The sequence below is a fragment of the Podarcis vaucheri genome (genome assembly GCF_965113315.1).
Source record: "Podarcis vaucheri genome assembly, chromosome: 7".
Taxonomy (NCBI): Eukaryota; Metazoa; Chordata; class Lepidosauria; order Squamata; family Lacertidae; genus Podarcis; species Podarcis vaucheri.
This window is the reverse complement of record NC_138765.1, coordinates 76,888,369-76,906,568: the sequence shown is the minus strand read 5'-3', so window position 1 is coordinate 76,906,568 and position 18,200 is coordinate 76,888,369. Positions and strand designations below refer to the sequence as shown.

The window sequence follows — 18,200 nt, the reverse complement described above, 5'->3', positions numbered from 1 at the left end:
TTCCCAGCAAGGGAGTCATCTCCTGGAGACTGTCTTTCTCTGTGGATTCCCAGCCATCAGTCCTGATATTGGGTGGTATCCAATTTTAGACCTATTCAGAGTTGACCCATCAAAATTAATGGACATTACTAACATGACCATTAAATTAAATGGGTTACATGCATAAGAACATAAGAAGAGCCTTCTGGATCAGGCCCATGGCATCCTGTTCTTACAGTGGTCAATCAAAGGCCTGTGAGAAGTCCACAAGCAAGACCTGAGCACAAGAGCACTCTCTGGTAGCTTCCAGCAGCTGATATTCAGAAGCATTGCTGCCCCCAACTACGGAGGCAAAGCATCGCTATAGAATCATAGAATTGGAAGGGACCGAGGGTCATCTAGTCCAACTCCCTGCAGTGCAGGATTCTCAACACACTGTCTCCCATCCAATTTGAAACCATACCAGACCCTGCTTAGCTTTGCAATCATGGCTAGTAGCCATTGATAGCCTTACAGGTAAATGTACCCCTGACCATTAGTTCCAGACGACTCTGGGGTTATGCCGCTCATCTCGCTCTATAGGCTGAGGGAGCCGGTGTACAGCTTCCGGGTCATGTGGCCAGCATGATTAAGCCGCTTCTGGGGAACCAGAGCAACGCACGGAAGCGCCGTTTACCTTCCTGCCGGAGCGGTACCTATTTATCTACTTGCACTTTGTGCTTTCGAACTGCTAGGTTGGCAGGAGCAATGGGAGTGCACCCCGTTGCGGAGAATCGAACCGCCGACCTTCTGATCGGCGAGCCCTAGGCTCTGTGGTTTGTCCATACCTCTTTTAAAACCCATTCAAGTTGGTGACCCATCACTGCCTCCTGAGTGGGAGGAAATTCCAGAATTCTACTATGCACTGTGTGAGCTTCCAACTTAGTTCTTCTCTGGTAGACCCATTGTAATTAATGGAACTAAGTTACACATGTTCATTGACTTCATTGGGTCTACCCTGAGTAGGACTAGCACTGGGCACAACCCAACAGAGTTGGATACAACCCACTGATGAATCCTGCTGATCATTTCTGAGCACTAAGAAGTGATCATCTTAACAAAACAAGGCCCACTATCCTTGGTCTGTTCTGTCTGATACGCATCACACAATAAACTTTGGACTTGTAGCACACACCTCAAAGATTAGCCATTACCTTTCCCAGTCCAGATATGACAAACAAAATCATCATTGATATTATTATCGACTATTGTAAGCCTTACTTCATTGGACTTTCACCTTACATTGACAGCAACCCTGTTACTTTGCCCTTCCGAAAGCAACCTTAAGAAAGACGATTGTGTTAACCCGTTCACTTAGTTGCATAATTTTTATTTATTTTTTTGTTTCTGCTCTTGCAGCAGCCTGTGTTTCTCATGGCTAAGGCATATCTGAGTACAGACTGGAGTGGGGCACAGTGACAATGCTGGTAGTGACAACCACTGAAGCAAGGTCTTCTTTCCCTGAGAGTTGTTGCCTGTGAGCTCTGCTTCTTGTGTAAGAGCTCTCTGTGCAGTCCAGACACCTGCACAGCCAGGTGCCCCGATCATGAGAATCAGGATCCCTTGTCTGTGTAGACAAACACACTCTGATTTGTACTCAGTTATGTCCAATGTCTGAGTTAGGCATTCCTAGGGTGCATGGTATATATACCCAAAATTGAGGGCAACAAACTTGAATTGATTTAACTTGTAGAGGAATCAACACAAGAGCTTTAATCACAGATTAAGGTTGCCCTTCTTCGGTTAATCAGTAGGGCTAAGACTGAAGGCACACACACACCTTTGCTCCAGCATTTTACATTTATATACCACCTTTGCTTTCCAAAGAGCTCAAGGTGGTGTAAATGGTTCTCCTCCTCCCCATTTCATCCTCACAGCAATCCTGTGAGGGAGATTAGTTAGGCTAAGAAATGGTGACTGAGTAGGGATTCGAACCCTGGTTTTCCAGGTCATAGTTAAACACTCTAAGCATTATGCCACACTGACTCTCTTTTCAACCTGTCAAATCTGATATAAAATGGGTGTGGAACCTTCATTTCTCCAGTCAGACTTGGCCCTCCAGATCTCCTCATCTGGCCCACTGGGCTGTTTCCCCCGACCCTGACCTCAGATGTAGGGCACATAAAGGGGTGTATTTGTGTGTGCAGGAAAATCCCTCTGAGGATTCTGGCAACATAGATCAGCTCTATCTACTGCCCCCCCCCATTATGCGTAAAGTTGGCATAACATAGGTGACCTGTCAGCCCCTTCCCCAGAAATGATGCTTCGCTTCTCTCTGTCAACAACAGTAACTATAATACTGTACTGCCCTACTTTACAGGGTTGTTGTAAGGATTCCTGGCTGAACATATAGGAATTGCTTCGAATGTTCAACTGCTGTACGAAGGCTAAACAGTATTGCTGTTTATTATCTTCACCGCCAAATTGCCACTCCAGGCAGCCACATCACCTGTTGCCTGCCTCCCCCTTACCTCCGAACAAATGCCTTGTTGTATGACTTTCTTGATCAGTGCCAATTTTAAAATGTCTCATTCGTCTGCAGCCAGGCCTTGCTGCAATTGCTTCACCTTTGGCTGGGATTAGTGCACTCAGTGTGTGTGTGTTGGTGTGTGTCATAATGGGTGGCAAAAATTATCTTTCCCTCCATTCTTTTCCCTCTCTGCCACACCAGGATGAAATTGGGCAGGGATGGGGGTTGGGGAGGCTGATAGAGAAGAAGAGAGGGGGGAAAGAACAGGGCTGAATTATTCTCTTTTATGAGGTGAGCATTGTGAAGGCAGGCGATTGAATTTACAACACTATTGAGTATGAGAGTCCATCTCACCCTGTCAATGAGAAAGCGGGCTTTCTGGGGAGGGGGGTGGCTGGGTGGGGGTGGGAAGCGAGGAAAGAGGCACATTTAACCCTTCTGCCTTGCATTCCCAGGCATCTCAATAGACTCTCGGCCTTGCAAAAGAGCCCGCTGCATACTCAATGAGACCTTTTATACCTTTTAATTACCCTTCTCGACAAAAGGGCCAAGGCTCTTCACTGCCCAGCTCTCCTGTAAGGCGGGAGGCTAACTTTTCCCGCTTCCCTCTAGCTCCTTAAATGAGAGAAAATACATAGGGTATAACATCTCTCCCCCCCCCTTTCTGTGCACCTTGCCCCCAAAAAGCTTCCTACCAAAGTATGTTTCCTGACAGCAGATGTAAATTTGGGTTGAAGGCTGAATTATGATTTTTAAACTTTTTTATATAAAAATGTTCCTGTTTTATCCTATACTTTTTCTAGAGAAGTTGGAGCAGTGCAGCTGGTGTCCTCTCCCTCCTCGCCTCCATACACACACACACACACACGTGTGTGTGTATGTATTTATATATTTATTACATTTAAATCCCAGCTCTCCTCCTCCAAAGAGCTCAGGGTGGCATACATACTTAGAAATCATAGAATTGTAGAGTTGGAAGGGACCCCCAAGGTACATATAGTCCACCCCCCCCCCCACAATGCAGGAATCTTTTATTCAACATGGGGCTCAAACCCGCAACCCTGTGATCAATAGCCTCATGCTCTACCGACTGAACTGTACCCAGCTTCTTTTTTCTCTTCCCATATTTTGTCCTCACAACAACATTGTGAGGTTGTGACTGAATGACTGGCCTGAGGTCGCCCAGTGAGCTTTGTGGCTGGGTGGGGATTTGAGCCCTGAATCTCCCAAGACTTTGTCCAACAGTAGCCAGCCCTAGATGCCCTAGTGGGAATCCCTAAAGCTGGACTCAAGTGCAAGAACATCCACCCTTCCTGTGGTTTCCAGCAACTGATATTCAGAGGCATTCTGCCTTCAGTAGCGGATATAAAACATAGTTATCATTGCTAGTAGCTGTTGATAATACTCAGGAGTCTCAGGTTCAAATTCCCACACAGCCATGAAGCTCAATCAGTGACCTTAGGCTCAGTTGGTGTCTCTTAGGCTAAGCTACCTTTACAGGGTTGTTTTGGATAAAACTGAAGGTGGGTGGGTGGCGGGAGAAATGCAGGTGGTATTCAGTTAAGAGTTACTCAGAGTAGGCACACTGATACCAATTAATGAATGTGACCAAGTTAGGCACATGAATTTCAGTGGGTCTCCTCTGAGTAAAACTCAGCTGAATACTGCCCCATCAGTGCAACAGCCCACCTTGATTGCTATAAACAGAAAACCAGCATGGCAGGCAGATATCTGAGGCAGAAACTGTCTCCTGATGTTCTAGCTTTTTCCTTGCGGAGAGTTAAAACACAAGCACACACATGCACACACCACAATCATCTGAAGAAACATCCAGAAGAGATATCCGCCGCCTACAGTCTGAAGTAGTGGGGCCCATTATGTCAAGTTAATTATTTCCCTACATACTTGCAGCTTTCTGTTGAGGACAAAAGAAGAGTGAACTCTGCCTGTTGAATTTCTACCTGTCAGAAAAGTGTTAGTTAGAGGCACAGTAGCTCTGCCAGAAGAACTGGTAGATAGCCACTAGTGTTGCCAGCTTTTGCACTAGCCCATGGGTAGGCAAACTAAGGCCTGGAGGCCGGATCTGGCCCAATCGCCTTCTAAATCCAGCCCACGGACGGTCCAGGAATCAGCTTGTTTTTTTATGAGTAGAATGTGCCCTTTTATTTAAAATGCATCTCTGGGTTATTTGTGGGGCATAGGAATTCGTTCATTTCCCTCCCCCCCAAAAAATATAATCCGACCCCCCACAAGGGCTGAGGGGCCAGCCCCCTGCTGAAAAAGTTTGCTGACCCCTGCAGTAGCCCCTGTAGGAATATAGGATCTGTCTGATACTGAGCCAGATGTCTGATCCATCTAGTTCAATGTTATCTGGCAGTGACTCTCCAGGGTTTCAGGCAGGTATCTTTCCCAGCTCTACCTTAGATGCCAGTGAGTGAACCTGGTCCTGGGACTCAAACATTTATGTAAAGAGGCAAGAGTGGATCAGGGCTTTCCCCCCACCCCCCACTAGCCACTTGGCAACCGTACATATAATTTGTGCTAGAGCTCAGTCAAAGAGGAACATGCCTGGGCTAATAATAATGCTGCATATCTTAATCTTCCTGCAGAAAAAGTAGTCATAGTTTCTTCCTGCTCAGCTGGATCAGAGTTTCTGGGTCAGAAGGTGTGATGGCCTCGTGATGTGTGTGTGTGTGTTTAAAAAAACACACCCAGCACCTCTTTTTAAGGAAATAAAATTGCTGGCTTAATGCCAGCTACAGAATAAGCCACGAAGGCAGACAGAAGAATTAGTTAGTCCAGGGCTTAGTTTCTGGGCTCTTTTCCAAATGCCAGACCTCAGCCGTTTGGAGTGACAACGCCGGTGCCTCTGTGGCCTGCCTTTCAACCCTAAAGAGCTACATCCAGTCCTTGCACATCTGGGGAAAGGGCAGATGGGTGCAGTGCCCAGTTTTGTGCTCCAGAACTGCTCATTCTAAAGAGAGAGAGAATGACTTCTCAGAGGAGATTCCACCCAACCCCCTGCCCGTGAAACATGGAAAACAGACTTTAGAAAGACCATCCCATAATTTCCTTGCCACATGAAAAGGCAGGATGTAGGCGGAGGTATGCAGGGCCCCCAAGCTGTACCACAGGGAGAGGCTTGCATGTTTGCCCCCTGCTCCCAGCATAGAAGGCTGGCAAAGGTCCAACAGAGGTGTAAACACATGACATCTTTCCCCCTGTTGCAAATACTACCACAGAAACTCCTGTAAACTAGCTCAAGGAAAACTATGATAGAGGTCCAAGACCTAGAAAAGGTGGGCAATTGGTTCCAAAATCTTCATTACCAAGGAGGAGAACTCCCCGAGGCAGACTCAGAAAAACAATTTCACCCCAAACTTGAAAAATAGATTGCTGTTAATTCCAGGTCCACTGCTGAGCCCAAATTCAGACTCAGGCATTCCCTGCAAGTGCCCTAACACAGATGGCCCTTCTGGTGCTGTTGGACTTCCCTTCTCATCAGCCCCAGCCACCATGGCCAGATGGCCAGGGATTATGGGAGTTGTAGTCCAACATCTGGAGAACCACATGTGCCTCAGCCCTGCCCTGGCAAGTCTCTAAACCGCTCTTCCAGCCACCCGCTTACCTGTCTACCAACACACCCAACCTCTCCAGCCCAACTCCTGAGGGTTGAGTGGAGGGAGGTTTGGCTTCCTTATCTAGCATGCAGCATACACCCATTGTAAGTGTTGAGGAGGGGAAGGGAAATGAGAAACCTCCCTTCTGCCCATTCCAATTGCTGTGGAAGCGAAGGTGATGTGGGTGTTCACATAGACTTACAAGTGGGAGGCAGGACTTGGGTTCTTTTCCAGCTCAGATGAAAATCTGAGCTGCAGAATAACTTTTGGGCCTGTCATGTTCACTTTACATTTGAAGTGGGTGTTGAAGTGGGTCCTCTTGGATACAGCCAATGCAGACAGCATGTTAGGGTGATGACCAAGTTGCAAATTCAACTCCCCAATGTGACTTGTTACCCCAGGGCTACATCACTGTCAAAGTAACCTAAAGGTAAAGGTAAAGGGACCCCTGACCATTAGGTCCAGTCGTGACCGACTCTGGGGTTGCTGCGCTCATCTCGCTTTATCGGCTTCCGGGTCATGTGGCCAGCATGACTCAGCCGCTTCTGGAGAACCAGAGCAGTGCACGGAAACGCCATTTACCTTCCCGCCGGAGCGGTACCAATGTAACCTACGTAAGGATATATTGGAATACGCCCAGAACCCTTTGTAAATTGTGGGAAAGAAAACATGAGCAAATAAGGTTTGGTTTGTCAAAATATTTTGTTGCATAATAGGAATAATTTTACTTTCTGAAACCTCATTTCCAGAATGGTGGGGGGAGATAGGAGGCAATATATAGCACGCAAAGCCTTTGCAAGAGTATGCTTATAGGGTTCCTCCACCCTTCCAGCTGTTGCCCGATTACAACAAAAAGCAGATAAAGCATATAACATGTGCAGCACACAGTTTGGGGCATGTTTATTCAGAGGTCAACCCTCACTCTGTTGGGGATTTTCTTCCAGTTAAGTTTTCTTAAGATTGTGGCTTCAGTCATGGGCGTAGCTGGGATTTTTTTGGGGGGGGGCAGGACTTTTGTTGGGGGAGGGCGCGGAACTGATGTGATTGGTCAGTTAAGTATTTCTATTGTTTTTCTTGATGGGGGGAGAGCTGCCCCCTGCCCCTCCTTAGCTACACCCATGGCTTCAGTTGATGTGTATGACTAAAGACAGTAGTTCTGAAGCAAAAAACCAAAACCCAAAACATATTGTTTGCAGGCATGTCACAGCAGGCATCATTTTTGGAGACACAGCCATTCTCTCTCTCTCTCTCTCTCTCTCTCTCTCTCTCTCACACACACACACACACACACACACACTTTTAACATCCACTGCTTCATCAATTAGGGCTACATTTTAGTCAACCGAAAGCATCCCCAGATGATCAGTTGGTTGTAGTCCTATTTAACCTTCCTCCATCCCACACTTTTAAAACTTGCCCATGGTGCTGAAATGAGTGACCCAGGGTTGGAAAATTGCTTGTCCACATGCCTGAACGCACAGATGCAAACAACATAGTATTTGTGGCACATCCAAAGCCAGGAAGGAAGAGACCAGGATTCCTAGCACCATTGTATTTTTCATAATCAATACAGAGACACTTGCCTATCTGCACACCTGGAGGCAAAGGGCCCCCACAGACTGCTGTAAGTTTGCTGGAGTAATCTGCAACATGTCACAGATGTCAATAATAGTGTGTTAGTGGAGGATTAATGGTGGACACCATCCTACTTCATTAGCTGTTCTGTGATGCTTCCCCAGTGATACAGTATTATTGCTGTCTGGAGGGACACTCTTGTGCTATAACGCAGCAGGAGTTGGATAAACCCACCATCATCACTTGTTGATATAAAGTTACCAGATCTCAGCAGAAAGTTATGGGATATGTGTTGATTGATAACAAAGCCGAGTGTCCACCCAGTACGAAAGTGGGATAGTGTGAAACTGCCATGCTATTATCATGAATGCACAATAAAAAGGACTTCTGAAGAGGCCTTAATTCTTCCTTGCTTGAGATGGAAGGACTCTTTAGAAAGCTGATCCCACCTTCACCCCCAGCCTTTGTCAGACAACACACCAACATTTCTAGTTTAAGAAAGTTTTTATTTGTACAAATACTTTCCAACATATTTTATTTTTTTAAAAAACAAACAAACAAACCAAAACATCAGGCATACAGACTCACAAAAAAAGAAAGAAGCTTTGGCATAGTATGGGAATATTTGATACAGAACTAATGCTGTAATCCTATATCCAGTTTCCTGGGAAGCAACACTTTTCTTTTTAAAAAGTAGGAACACATAGGATTGTGCTGTAAGACTTTTCCTTTTTAAAAAACAGAACCAAACCAAAGTATTTCACATAAACAATTTTTTTAATTAAAAAAAGAGTAAGAATACAAACTGAATTCCCAACCTTTGGAAATGAATAAATAAGGAGTTTGTGGGGTGGGGTGCATTTAACACAAAAACCAAAGTCCAGGTTCCATACAACGGAACCAAATTCAAGTCCTTTTGTGGGGGGTAGGAAGCGGGAGCAGAAAATGGTGTCTGTTTTCAGAGGAGAGAATCACCAAGGCCTCCAGACAGCTTCACCGCGCTCCCCACCAGCTTGGGAGACTGGCGCTAAGCTTCCCCCAAAGGATGTGAGCCCCTGCACTGGGGAGACGGAAGGAGTTGCTGTCGAACTGCCGGAAGAGACTGGCATGTTTGCGTTGGCGTAGAGAGGAATCACTGGCCCCGAGCCAGGCGGGAAGGCGGGGTTCGGGATGAGGAAAGCAAACTGGCCCTCAGTTGCCGGCACCAGCTGAAAGCCCCCGTAGACCTTCGGAGACAAGGTTTCCGCAGGGTTCAGTTTGCAAGGCACTGGCATCCCCCCAGGTCCTCCAGCAGGTCCTGGCAACTGGACATGCAGAGGTTGAGCCAGATGGGCAGGCTGTCCACTTGCGGCTGGAGGTGGTGGGGGTGGTGGGGGCGCAGGGTAATTCATGGCCACGATCTGACTCAGGCAGGTGGAGAGGTGGCCCAACAGCCGGCCACGGACATCTGTGTTGACTCCTTCACAGGTGGAGAGGAATCGAGTCACTTCATTCATGCACTCGTTAAATCCTGCCCGGTATTTGCCTAGGACGGTAGGATCAGCGCTCAGGGCTGCTGCAAAGAAGGGGGAAAGAAACAAGAAGGAGAAGGGTTAGCCGGCTTGGATCTTTTAAAGCCTTTTGAGTTCAGCAGACGCAGCTTCCTTTCCTTTCCTCTCTTATATGAACAGCTGCATGCCAGCTCCGAAATTGCTCCTCAACAGCTAATTATATCTGTGCATTTAAGCTTATGGGGATTGGCTGAATTGCAGGTCAGGGTATCTCAACCTGGATTTGGTGAAGGAAGAGCTGGGTTCAAACCCCTCATGGTGCTCAGTCATGAAGCTTCTTGTGTGGCTTTGGATAAATCCCTTCTGGAGGGGAATGTGATGAAATACAGGACTGGAAGGGCAGGGGTTCAAAATCCTTGCTGAGCCACAAAACACATTTGGGTGGTCCCAGACAATCTGCCTACTTCACAGGTTTGCTGTGAGGGTTTGTTGTTTTTGTTTTTAGAAAAAGGGGGTATAAGATATCCTGGAGGCAAGGGCAGTGTGTGGGCCAAGGAGGGCCATAGGCCACAGTTAGTGTGTGTGCTTTGTGTGTAGAAGGTCCCAAACTCTGCCCTCAATGGCATCCTCAGGTAGGGCTGGGAAGGATTCCCTGCCTGAAAGCTTGGAGAGACGCTGCCTGTCCTTGTAGACAGTGCTGAGATATAGGGATCAGTGCTCTGACTCAGCATAAGGCCGCTTTCTATGTGTACAAATGTGCTAAGCAGATTAACTGGAAAGGGGTCAGGAAAGGAGGGAGGCCAGCCAAATCGCCAGGCTTTATTTTACGTGCATCAGATTGAAGGTTGTCAAGCAGGATAGCCAGGAGTCAGGGAGAAACATACAAAGAGTTCCGAATTGAATCCCCATCTCCACCCCCCACCCCATTTGCAGCCCACCCAAATCTGCCGGTAGGAAGGTTGCCACTCACCTGTCATCTGGGCCCTTTGCAGGTTCCGCAGGTGCTTTACTGTCATTTCCAGAATATCTGCTTTCTCCAGCTTTGAGTGCCGGGAGCTCTGTGGAAAGCAAACAAGCATGATGAGCAAGTTTATTCCATTTGTGGGAGGCAAGGCAACAAGGAATAACCTAAGGAGTCCCTTCCCCCATATCTCAAAAACTTTGCTGCATCTGGCCATCTGGGACCAATTCGCCTCTTGCTTATCTCTCCCCCTCCCATGATGGCCATAAGTCAACCAGGTAGCTAAGTGTGAGTACCAGAATCAAAAGGGTCCTTTCCAGGGTGGGGTAGAGAACTCGGGTACATGCAGTTCACCGCCCCCAAAAGGAACTCTCCAAATATATCTGTTGCCCCCTTGAATCAAAACTTACATCTTTCTTCAGAGCATCCAGAATGAGAGTCTTGAGCTGGCCCAAGCTTTCGTTAATCCTGGCACGGCGTCGTTTCTCCATGATTGGTTTGGAAGACTGAGGGGAAGACAGAGAAGTGGTAGAAATTTAGGTGGGCATCAGATAAGCGCTCTTATCTCTCTTCCTGTATACGAGCACAATAACAACTTTGAATGCTACTGCTACCTGCAACATGCATAGCTTTAGTTACTTAGTAAGCTACTCCAGGTAGCTGGGTCGACTTGAGGCCCTTTTCAGATTGTACACCCATCCCAGCCACTACAAGCCTTCTCAAGAAGCCCCCCCCCCATGCTTATACCAACACAACAACTCTGTAAACAAATGTAACTTCCCATTTTTTGTTCCACAGCTTTGCCCTAAAATTGTTCCCCACCCCTCCCCATATAATACTCAAACCTGTCAAGGCACTGACCCAAAGGCACAAGGCTAATCCACCCCCTTCCCCCAATCTAACATACATCACTTGCCTGCTGCTACCATATTCACATGCTCATTTCACACACACGGTAATTTATTTGGGAGATGGTCCTATATAGAAAACGCCAGCAGATTAAACACCCACATTTTATGGGGAGATTCGGGGTACGTAAACAGCTTTGGAGTAATAAGTAAGATTCGCTAAAGGATGCAGAGAGGAGAGATCCATTTGCGCAGTCACACACATGTACGCAAGCTACATTAAAAAATAAATAAATCCCAAATCAGTATATTTTTGCGGGGTGGGGAGAAGATGAGGGAAATTACCTTTCTGTGTTCGCTGGCGCTCTTGGGTTTATCGGGGGTCTGGCTGGCACTGGCCGGGGCACCCGCAATCGGGGAGGCAGTAGGCTTCTCCATAGTATCAGCCGGCATTTTTGCAGTTTCTTGATTTTAATGCAGAAATGAAAAAAACAAAAATCGGGGGACGTCGCAAAACAGCGCTGGAAGTATTACAGTAGGGGCGGGAGACTGGATCAACTGTTTTTAAAAAGCAAAACAAAACTGTACATCCGATGTTGGTAGCCAATGTATTTAAGGTTGCTGCAATGGTTACTTATCCCAGCTTAAGAGTTTGCTGGCCAAAAGACCAAGGAAAAGGATGGCGGGGGGTCGAGTAAAGTCTGTGTTTGCAATCAGGCGTCAACGCGCGCACGGCGAAGGGGAGACGTAGCGCGCGGCTGCCTGCGCGCCTGGCTAGTCGCTCTTCCGCCGCGCTTGTGCTGCTGCAGAGCCGCTGCTGGCTTGGCAGGCTACGAGGAAACTCCCCCTCCGCCTTTATAGCCGGCGGCAGCTCCCAATTCGTGTGAAACCTTCTCCGCATTCTTTCCCACACTCCTGGCAGCCAATCGGAGACGGGACTCACCCCGCCGGGGCCGCCGATTGGAGGACGCCCCCGCGAGCTGTCAGTCACGCGCTGAGCTTCCAAATATATATATAAAAAATATCTCCCAAGGCTGGATTGAAACCAGCAGCTTGGAAGGAACAAAGGTGTGTGTGTGTTTGGGGGGGGGTGTCAGCAACACTCCCCCCTTCAAAAACAGAGGTGTGCAAGGCAACCTGTACAGCAAGTCGGTAGGCTTCTATAATACAACACACACACCCCAAACTTAAATAGGACAGGAATGTATCAATCCCAGTTTTACCTTGCAAAATGGGGGTGGGGGTGCAGAGAGGCTTGGAGGGACACTCCGCAACAACAGCAGCAGCCCGGGGAAAGGCCCTGGCAGAGCACCTGCTTGGCATGCGGAAGGTGCCAGGTTCAACCTCCGGCATCTCCAGGTAGGGCTGGGAATGTCCCCTGCCTGGAAAGCCCTTGGGGAGCCGCTTCCCATCGGCGTAGAAAATCCTGGAGAAAGTTCTCAGGCCAGATATTTGAGGAGGTCAGTTGCTGTAGGCTACATATGGCAAGGGAAGGAGGGTAGAATGAAAAACAACAACAACTCTCAGCCCCTGTTACTGAAGGGGCGAGGGAGAAGCAAATGCTGAGAATTTCAGAAAAAGCTGGGCTGCTATGTATGTGTTACGGCCTTTGTGATAACGATTCTCATCCCGACTTTTGCTTTTGCAATTTCCTTAAAGGGTAAAAAAAACCCCGCCTTAATCCCCTATGCTAAATTTTGTACTCATTTTTCATTTTGTTATTTTTCGCTAGGGTGTTTCTTGTTTAGATACAGCTGGATGGGGATGGAGTGATAAATAGTGCGCTCCCTTTTTAATTTAGCCTGCTTTGATGTTATTCATATTTGCAAGTATTTGGATATCCGGTTGGATATATATTACATATACAGCACTGCTGCTTTTTTATCAATAAGATTGCTTTTTCAGAAAAAGATATATAAGCATTGAGCAATTAACTGAGCACTGGGTTGCTGCCAACTGATTTGATCCACTGAAATTAATAGACATGGCTAACGTAGGTTCATTAGTTTCAATCGGTCTACTCTGAGTAGGACTAGCACTGGATGCATCTAATTGTCTCGCTGTGCAAACCTATGCATTACCTTCCTAGAAGTAAATCTCATTGTGGTGAATTGGACTTACTCTTAGATACAGTGTGTGTACTAGGATTGCAGTCTTAACCCAAAACCCACCAACTAGACCGCTTTTAAAAGAATAAACCTTCAAGTACTTGGCCTCCAGCTGGAATCCCGTTATCTCTTCATACTTTTATATATTATTTGCATTAGAAAATTGCTACCTCACTCATATTTTCCATAAGGCGCAACAGTAAAGCGACCAAATCATGCAGGAAAGGAGAGAAGGGGGGGAAAGAACCTGCATAGTTTTTAAATGCACGATTTAAAAACCCACCGCTGCTTCCAGACAAAACCTTGCCCACATCTCCCTCCAGCTGTTGCAAATGAAAGAAAAGAAACCACTCTCTTTCCAGCAGCAAGGGAGGGAAACGAGCGGGTGGGGTGGGGGGGGGGATAAAAAAAAATGAAGCAAGCCACAGCAGCAGCTGGTCCGGCACGCGAAGCCCTGCCAGGCAGGCAGCCAATGGATGAAAGGCTGCAAGCCAAGCTGCCTCTTATTGGCTGGCAACTCCCGGAGCTGTCAATCAAGAGTCTCTCCCTCCCCACCCCCATTCCCGGACCCAGCGGCTAAAGCAGCCGCCAGCTGTTCTCGTGCCTCCACCCGGCTCCCCGGCAAGCCAAATTGGGGCGCGCGCGCGCGCTCACTGGCTCGCTCGCGCAAGCCCTTCCTGCTCTCCTTTTCCTTTCCTCCTGCCTCGCCCACGGGAGCACGTGCCAAAGGGCTTCTGGCTTCCTGCACCGTGCGCACGCACGCACACACTAGCACATAATACACGCTCTCTCATACTGGGAAGAGGGAGGGGGGTTGAAGGAGGAGGAAAGACTCCAGAAAAAAAAGTCCTACTGTGCAATCGAGTGGAGGGAAAGCAGTTCATGGGAAAACCACGCCTCCCTCCTCTCTCTCTCTCTCTCTCATTAGTGTTGTTTAGCTTCCCGTTCAAGAGAGAATATGCAGTCTCTCAACAGGGCTTGCTCTCTGTCCCACTATATGTGTGTTGAATGTTGTCAAGATTTGGAGCAGTTTTCCGGATCTTTGTTGCTCCAGCATATACTTTATTTTTAGGGTGTTAGGATGTATCATCTATCTATCTATCATCTATCTATCTTGTACAAACCACAGTAACAAAACACAGTGGCTGCTCACAGATTCCACACAAAATGAAAAAGGGATGGGGTGGGAAGAGGAATCGTATGTATGGCAACCTTGTGGACTTGATATAGAAGATAAAACACTTATTTTCTACCCAGGCTTTCAAGTTACAGAAATAAAATTCTGTTGCATGTTTGCCGCATTATTATTTTTAAAAAGTAATTCTTATATCCCAGTGTTCTTAAAACTATTACCTGGCACATGGCGGTATTTACAAGAACACTTTTTATGTGTTGGTGGAGGGAGCAGGATTGTGTTCTGCGACTACTGCCAACACACCTGGCAGCCCCACAGTTCACTGGCTCTATGTTTGGAGAGCATAAGAAAACGTCCTATGTGCACACCACCATGCCCATGTACACGCAAAGGGGGAAATCCTGATTGGTCCAAGGTCCCCCTTAATTGCATGGCTCTACACACATCTGTTGGCCATGGGTATATTCATAGGCTCATCATCACACATGGACATGAGAGGGCAGGGTCAGCACAGTGCTGCAACCTCCTAATGTGTTTATTTTTTCATGAAGTCTTACTTCTTGGCTCTCAGGGGTCTTTGAAATCCCAGCTGTGTTGCTGAGGAAGGCATAAGCTGAAACATTTAACTAAATAGGTGTTAAGACTGTCTCTTGTTTGGTCACATGCACAACATTTTATTAATTATTTCATTTGGGTAAAAAGGCCCAGCAGGGACTACAAAGTGACTTTAAAAGCAATAATGGGAGAACATGATCAAAGAACCACATCTTAAGAAGTGTCGTAATGAAGAACAGCAGAACCTAATGATCTCCTGTCTTAAAACTTCCCTTTTCCTGGAGAGGCGAGGGAGGTGCACATAGCGCGCACACATACCCTTTCATTCTCACAACAATCCTGTGAGGTTGGTTGGGCTGAAATAGGGTGACCGATTTCACATGGTCACCCAGTGAACTTCATGTTTGAGGGCTGGTCTCTTGGTCACACCCGAACACTAATTGGAAAACCTCTGTCTCCCCATCTTATCTTCCCCATACACCACGGAGTCTTAACTTCACAACAACCAGAGAAAGAGCAAGTGGCAGTGCAGCCCATGGATATACAAGGCATCCATCACAACCTACTTGGCAGGGAGGTGGCCTTTATGTGGGGAGTTTCCTTGAACATATGCAGAGGGCCTTTCCCCTCCTGGTATGGAAATTATTCAGGGCATGTGGATATTGGTTCTGAGCTCTGTTAGCCCTGCTTTAAGATCTAAATGTGAATCATCTTTGTGAGCTGGGCCACATGCAACCAACACAAAGGCGAGTCGAGCAATTTATTCTGATCTTTTACTCCTCTTGCTTTGCTTTGCTTTGTTCCAGACCACCTCCCTGATAATCAAATCTCCAAGCACGACCCAAAGTTTAAAGGAGTGGGGAGCTCTCTGTGTGTGTGGTGTGGAAGAGGTGGCTGGAAAATTGAATCCTCTTCCTACCCTCTTTTCAATTTCTTATTCGTGAACAATTATTGTCTGGGAAACGGCTGGGGGAAAATACAGTGGATAGGTGAGGGACAGAGAGAGAGAGGAAGCCCAATAGTGCCACCTATTGGCTGTTTGATAGGTCTGTTTCAGATCACGATTAAACATCGAGAAGTTGGTTGAACTCTTAAGCTTCCCCCTGGGAAAGCTGTGGCCCTCTAACTTTTGCCAGCCCCAGCCACTATTGCCCATAGTCAGGGAAGGTGGGAGTTGTACTCCAACAGCATCTGGAGGACCAGGGGTTCCCCATCCCTAGATAAGAAGCACCATTCAGAAATGAGACTCCATGCTGTGTCTCTGCCTGAGTGCCAGCTCTGGCTTTTTATTAAAACTGATTAAAGCATGGATGGGGAGCCTGTGGCCCTCATCAGCCCCAGCCAGCATGTCCCATAGTCAGGGATGATGGGAGTTGTAGTCCAACTGCTGTTGGAGAGCCACGTTTCTCCATCCTACAGTAGAGTAAGGAAGGATGGGTAAATCCATTCATTTCAGTTTTTCAAAGTTTCTCATTTGTTCCCCAGTCTTAAGTGCCTTTCTCCACATTTCCACATAATTTTGCAATTTTTTTTAAGCCTCATGAAAATCCGTCATTTTACTGCTCATTTCGCCAGATATGAACATTTTGCAAAGCCATTTCCCGTAATATGATGATTTTTGTGTGTGCTCACTGACATAAGCACACTTTCATATATGCATTTTTGTACATATTACTTGTTGGGAGAACTTGCATTGCACAAATTGGAAAAGTCCAGATTTTGAAGGATGGCTGTGTTTTAGCTAAGTTCACCTTTAAATCCAAACTGAATCAAATTTCTCCTCCATTCCTAGTCTCCCAGGAATGATGGGAGTTATAGTTCAGCAACATACAGAGGCCCACACAAAATCCTCATCCTAGCTGTAGAGTAAGTCCCCTTGAATTCAATATTGGTACCCTTTCTGAGTAAATATGAATAAAATCTAAAGCAGTGTTGCAGTGGCATATTTTGAAGTGCAGGAGCTTATGATGACGGCCCTCCTCACCACCATCCCTAAGGAGAGTCCAAAATTGCAGGTAGCTGTGTCACTGCATTATTACAGTGTTCTTCAACCTGGGGTTCCCGAATGTGGATGGACTACAACTCCCATCATCCTTGGGTGTGGATGATGGGGCTTGTAGTCCACCCACATCTGGATTGAAGAACACTGTATTATGATATATTCTCATGTGGGAGGGCAGCAGTACACAGCATACTGCCCAGTTTGTTAGGATCAGCAGAACTGCAATCCAGTGCATTGTCTCTTAGGAGTAAGCTCTGCTGAACCCATCAGTGCTTAATTCTGAGCGCATAGGCTCAACTTGTAAAACACACTGAGCTGTAACAACAGACATTCAGCTAGCTGAAAACACAGTCTTTCACTTTAAAGAGAAATGCACACAATTTTGCAAAGTGGTGTTAAACCAGGGGTGCCAGGTTTGAGTGGACAGGCACATTTGCAAATGGGAGAAATTGTAGTGGGCACTACACACTCATGCTGCAATCAGGCACAAGCCACAACCTATTCTGTCGGTTACAATGAAATACATGTTTCAAGCCTACTTGGTGTGTGGGGGGGAGTCTAGGTGGGGACCTTGTGGGCAAAGGCCTCTGTGGGCACATGGCGCCCACTTAGGTGACCTCTGATTGAAACTGCAAGGAACCCCCAAATAAGATTTTGGCCTCTGTGTGATTAGTTTCCACACTCTTTGAAACTATGCTCTGCGAAGGGTTGTAGTTTAGCCGTGCAGCATCTGCTTTGCATGCAGAAGGGCCTGGGTTCAATCTCTGGTATTTCCAGGTACCGCTTGGAGAGATCCCTGCCCAGGGCCACTGCCAACCATTGCGGATAGTGCTGAGCTAGATGGATCTATAGTCTGATTCAGTATAAGGCAACTCCCTATGTTCCTATGTCTCTAATAATGGTCAAACTCGAAAACTATGTTTTCACCTCATTCACCCCATGATTTTGGCAGACCTAATTGCTCCAGCTCTTAAACAAGCCCACTTTCCTGCATTTCCTTTTTCACTGCACCATGACACAGTGAGGAAAGCAGTCCCCTGGATGTGAAGCCACAATTGAAAAGGCCCTCTCCCTTGTCACTACCCTCTGAGACTCCCCCAGAGCGGGGACCTGGGGAGAGGCTTCAGGAGAAGATCTAAGGGTCTAGGTTGGGTTCATTTTGGGAGAGAGGATCCAGAAGATATTGGGGTCCTGAGCTGTAAAGAATTTTATAATTCAAAACCAGCACTTTGAATTCATCTCAAAACAGCTGGATAGACAAGGTAGAGGAAGGGAAGGAGGGAGAGGCTTCTGTGGTCTCCGTAAGCAATTAGCTTCTGGGCTCTGCATTTTCTGAGTTAATTTCTCATGGTTTGCCACCATCGGATGAGACACCATCAGATGAGAGGCAGCTGCACACAACTATAGATGTGTCACAC

The 18,200-nt window shown here is 47.0% G+C and overlaps 1 protein-coding gene and 1 long non-coding RNA gene across 3 annotated transcripts in view; one reads left to right on the top strand and one right to left on the bottom strand.

Moving 5' to 3' along the window:
* LOC309536555 overlaps positions 1–18,200 on the top strand; it is a 199,205-nt gene that overhangs the window by 47,690 nt on the left and 133,315 nt on the right. The gene's annotated exons all lie outside the window — the stretch shown is intronic.
* HES4 (hes family bHLH transcription factor 4) lies at positions 8,442–11,814 on the bottom strand. 2 transcript variants are annotated; one of them, XM_082229591.1, is made up of 4 exons: positions 11,328–11,814; positions 10,545–10,640; positions 10,144–10,231; positions 8,442–9,235 (listed from the first exon to the last, which is right to left on the bottom strand). In XM_082229591.1, the coding sequence occupies exons 1-4, from the start codon at positions 11,433–11,435 to the stop codon at positions 8,655–8,657; spliced, it is 873 nt and encodes a 290-aa protein (XP_082085717.1). In that variant the 5' UTR covers positions 11,436–11,814; the 3' UTR covers positions 8,442–8,654. The 2 variants fall into 2 exon arrangements, with proteins under 2 accessions (XP_082085717.1, XP_082085716.1); XM_082229590.1 differs by having other exon boundaries at positions 8,442–9,238; positions 11,328–11,812.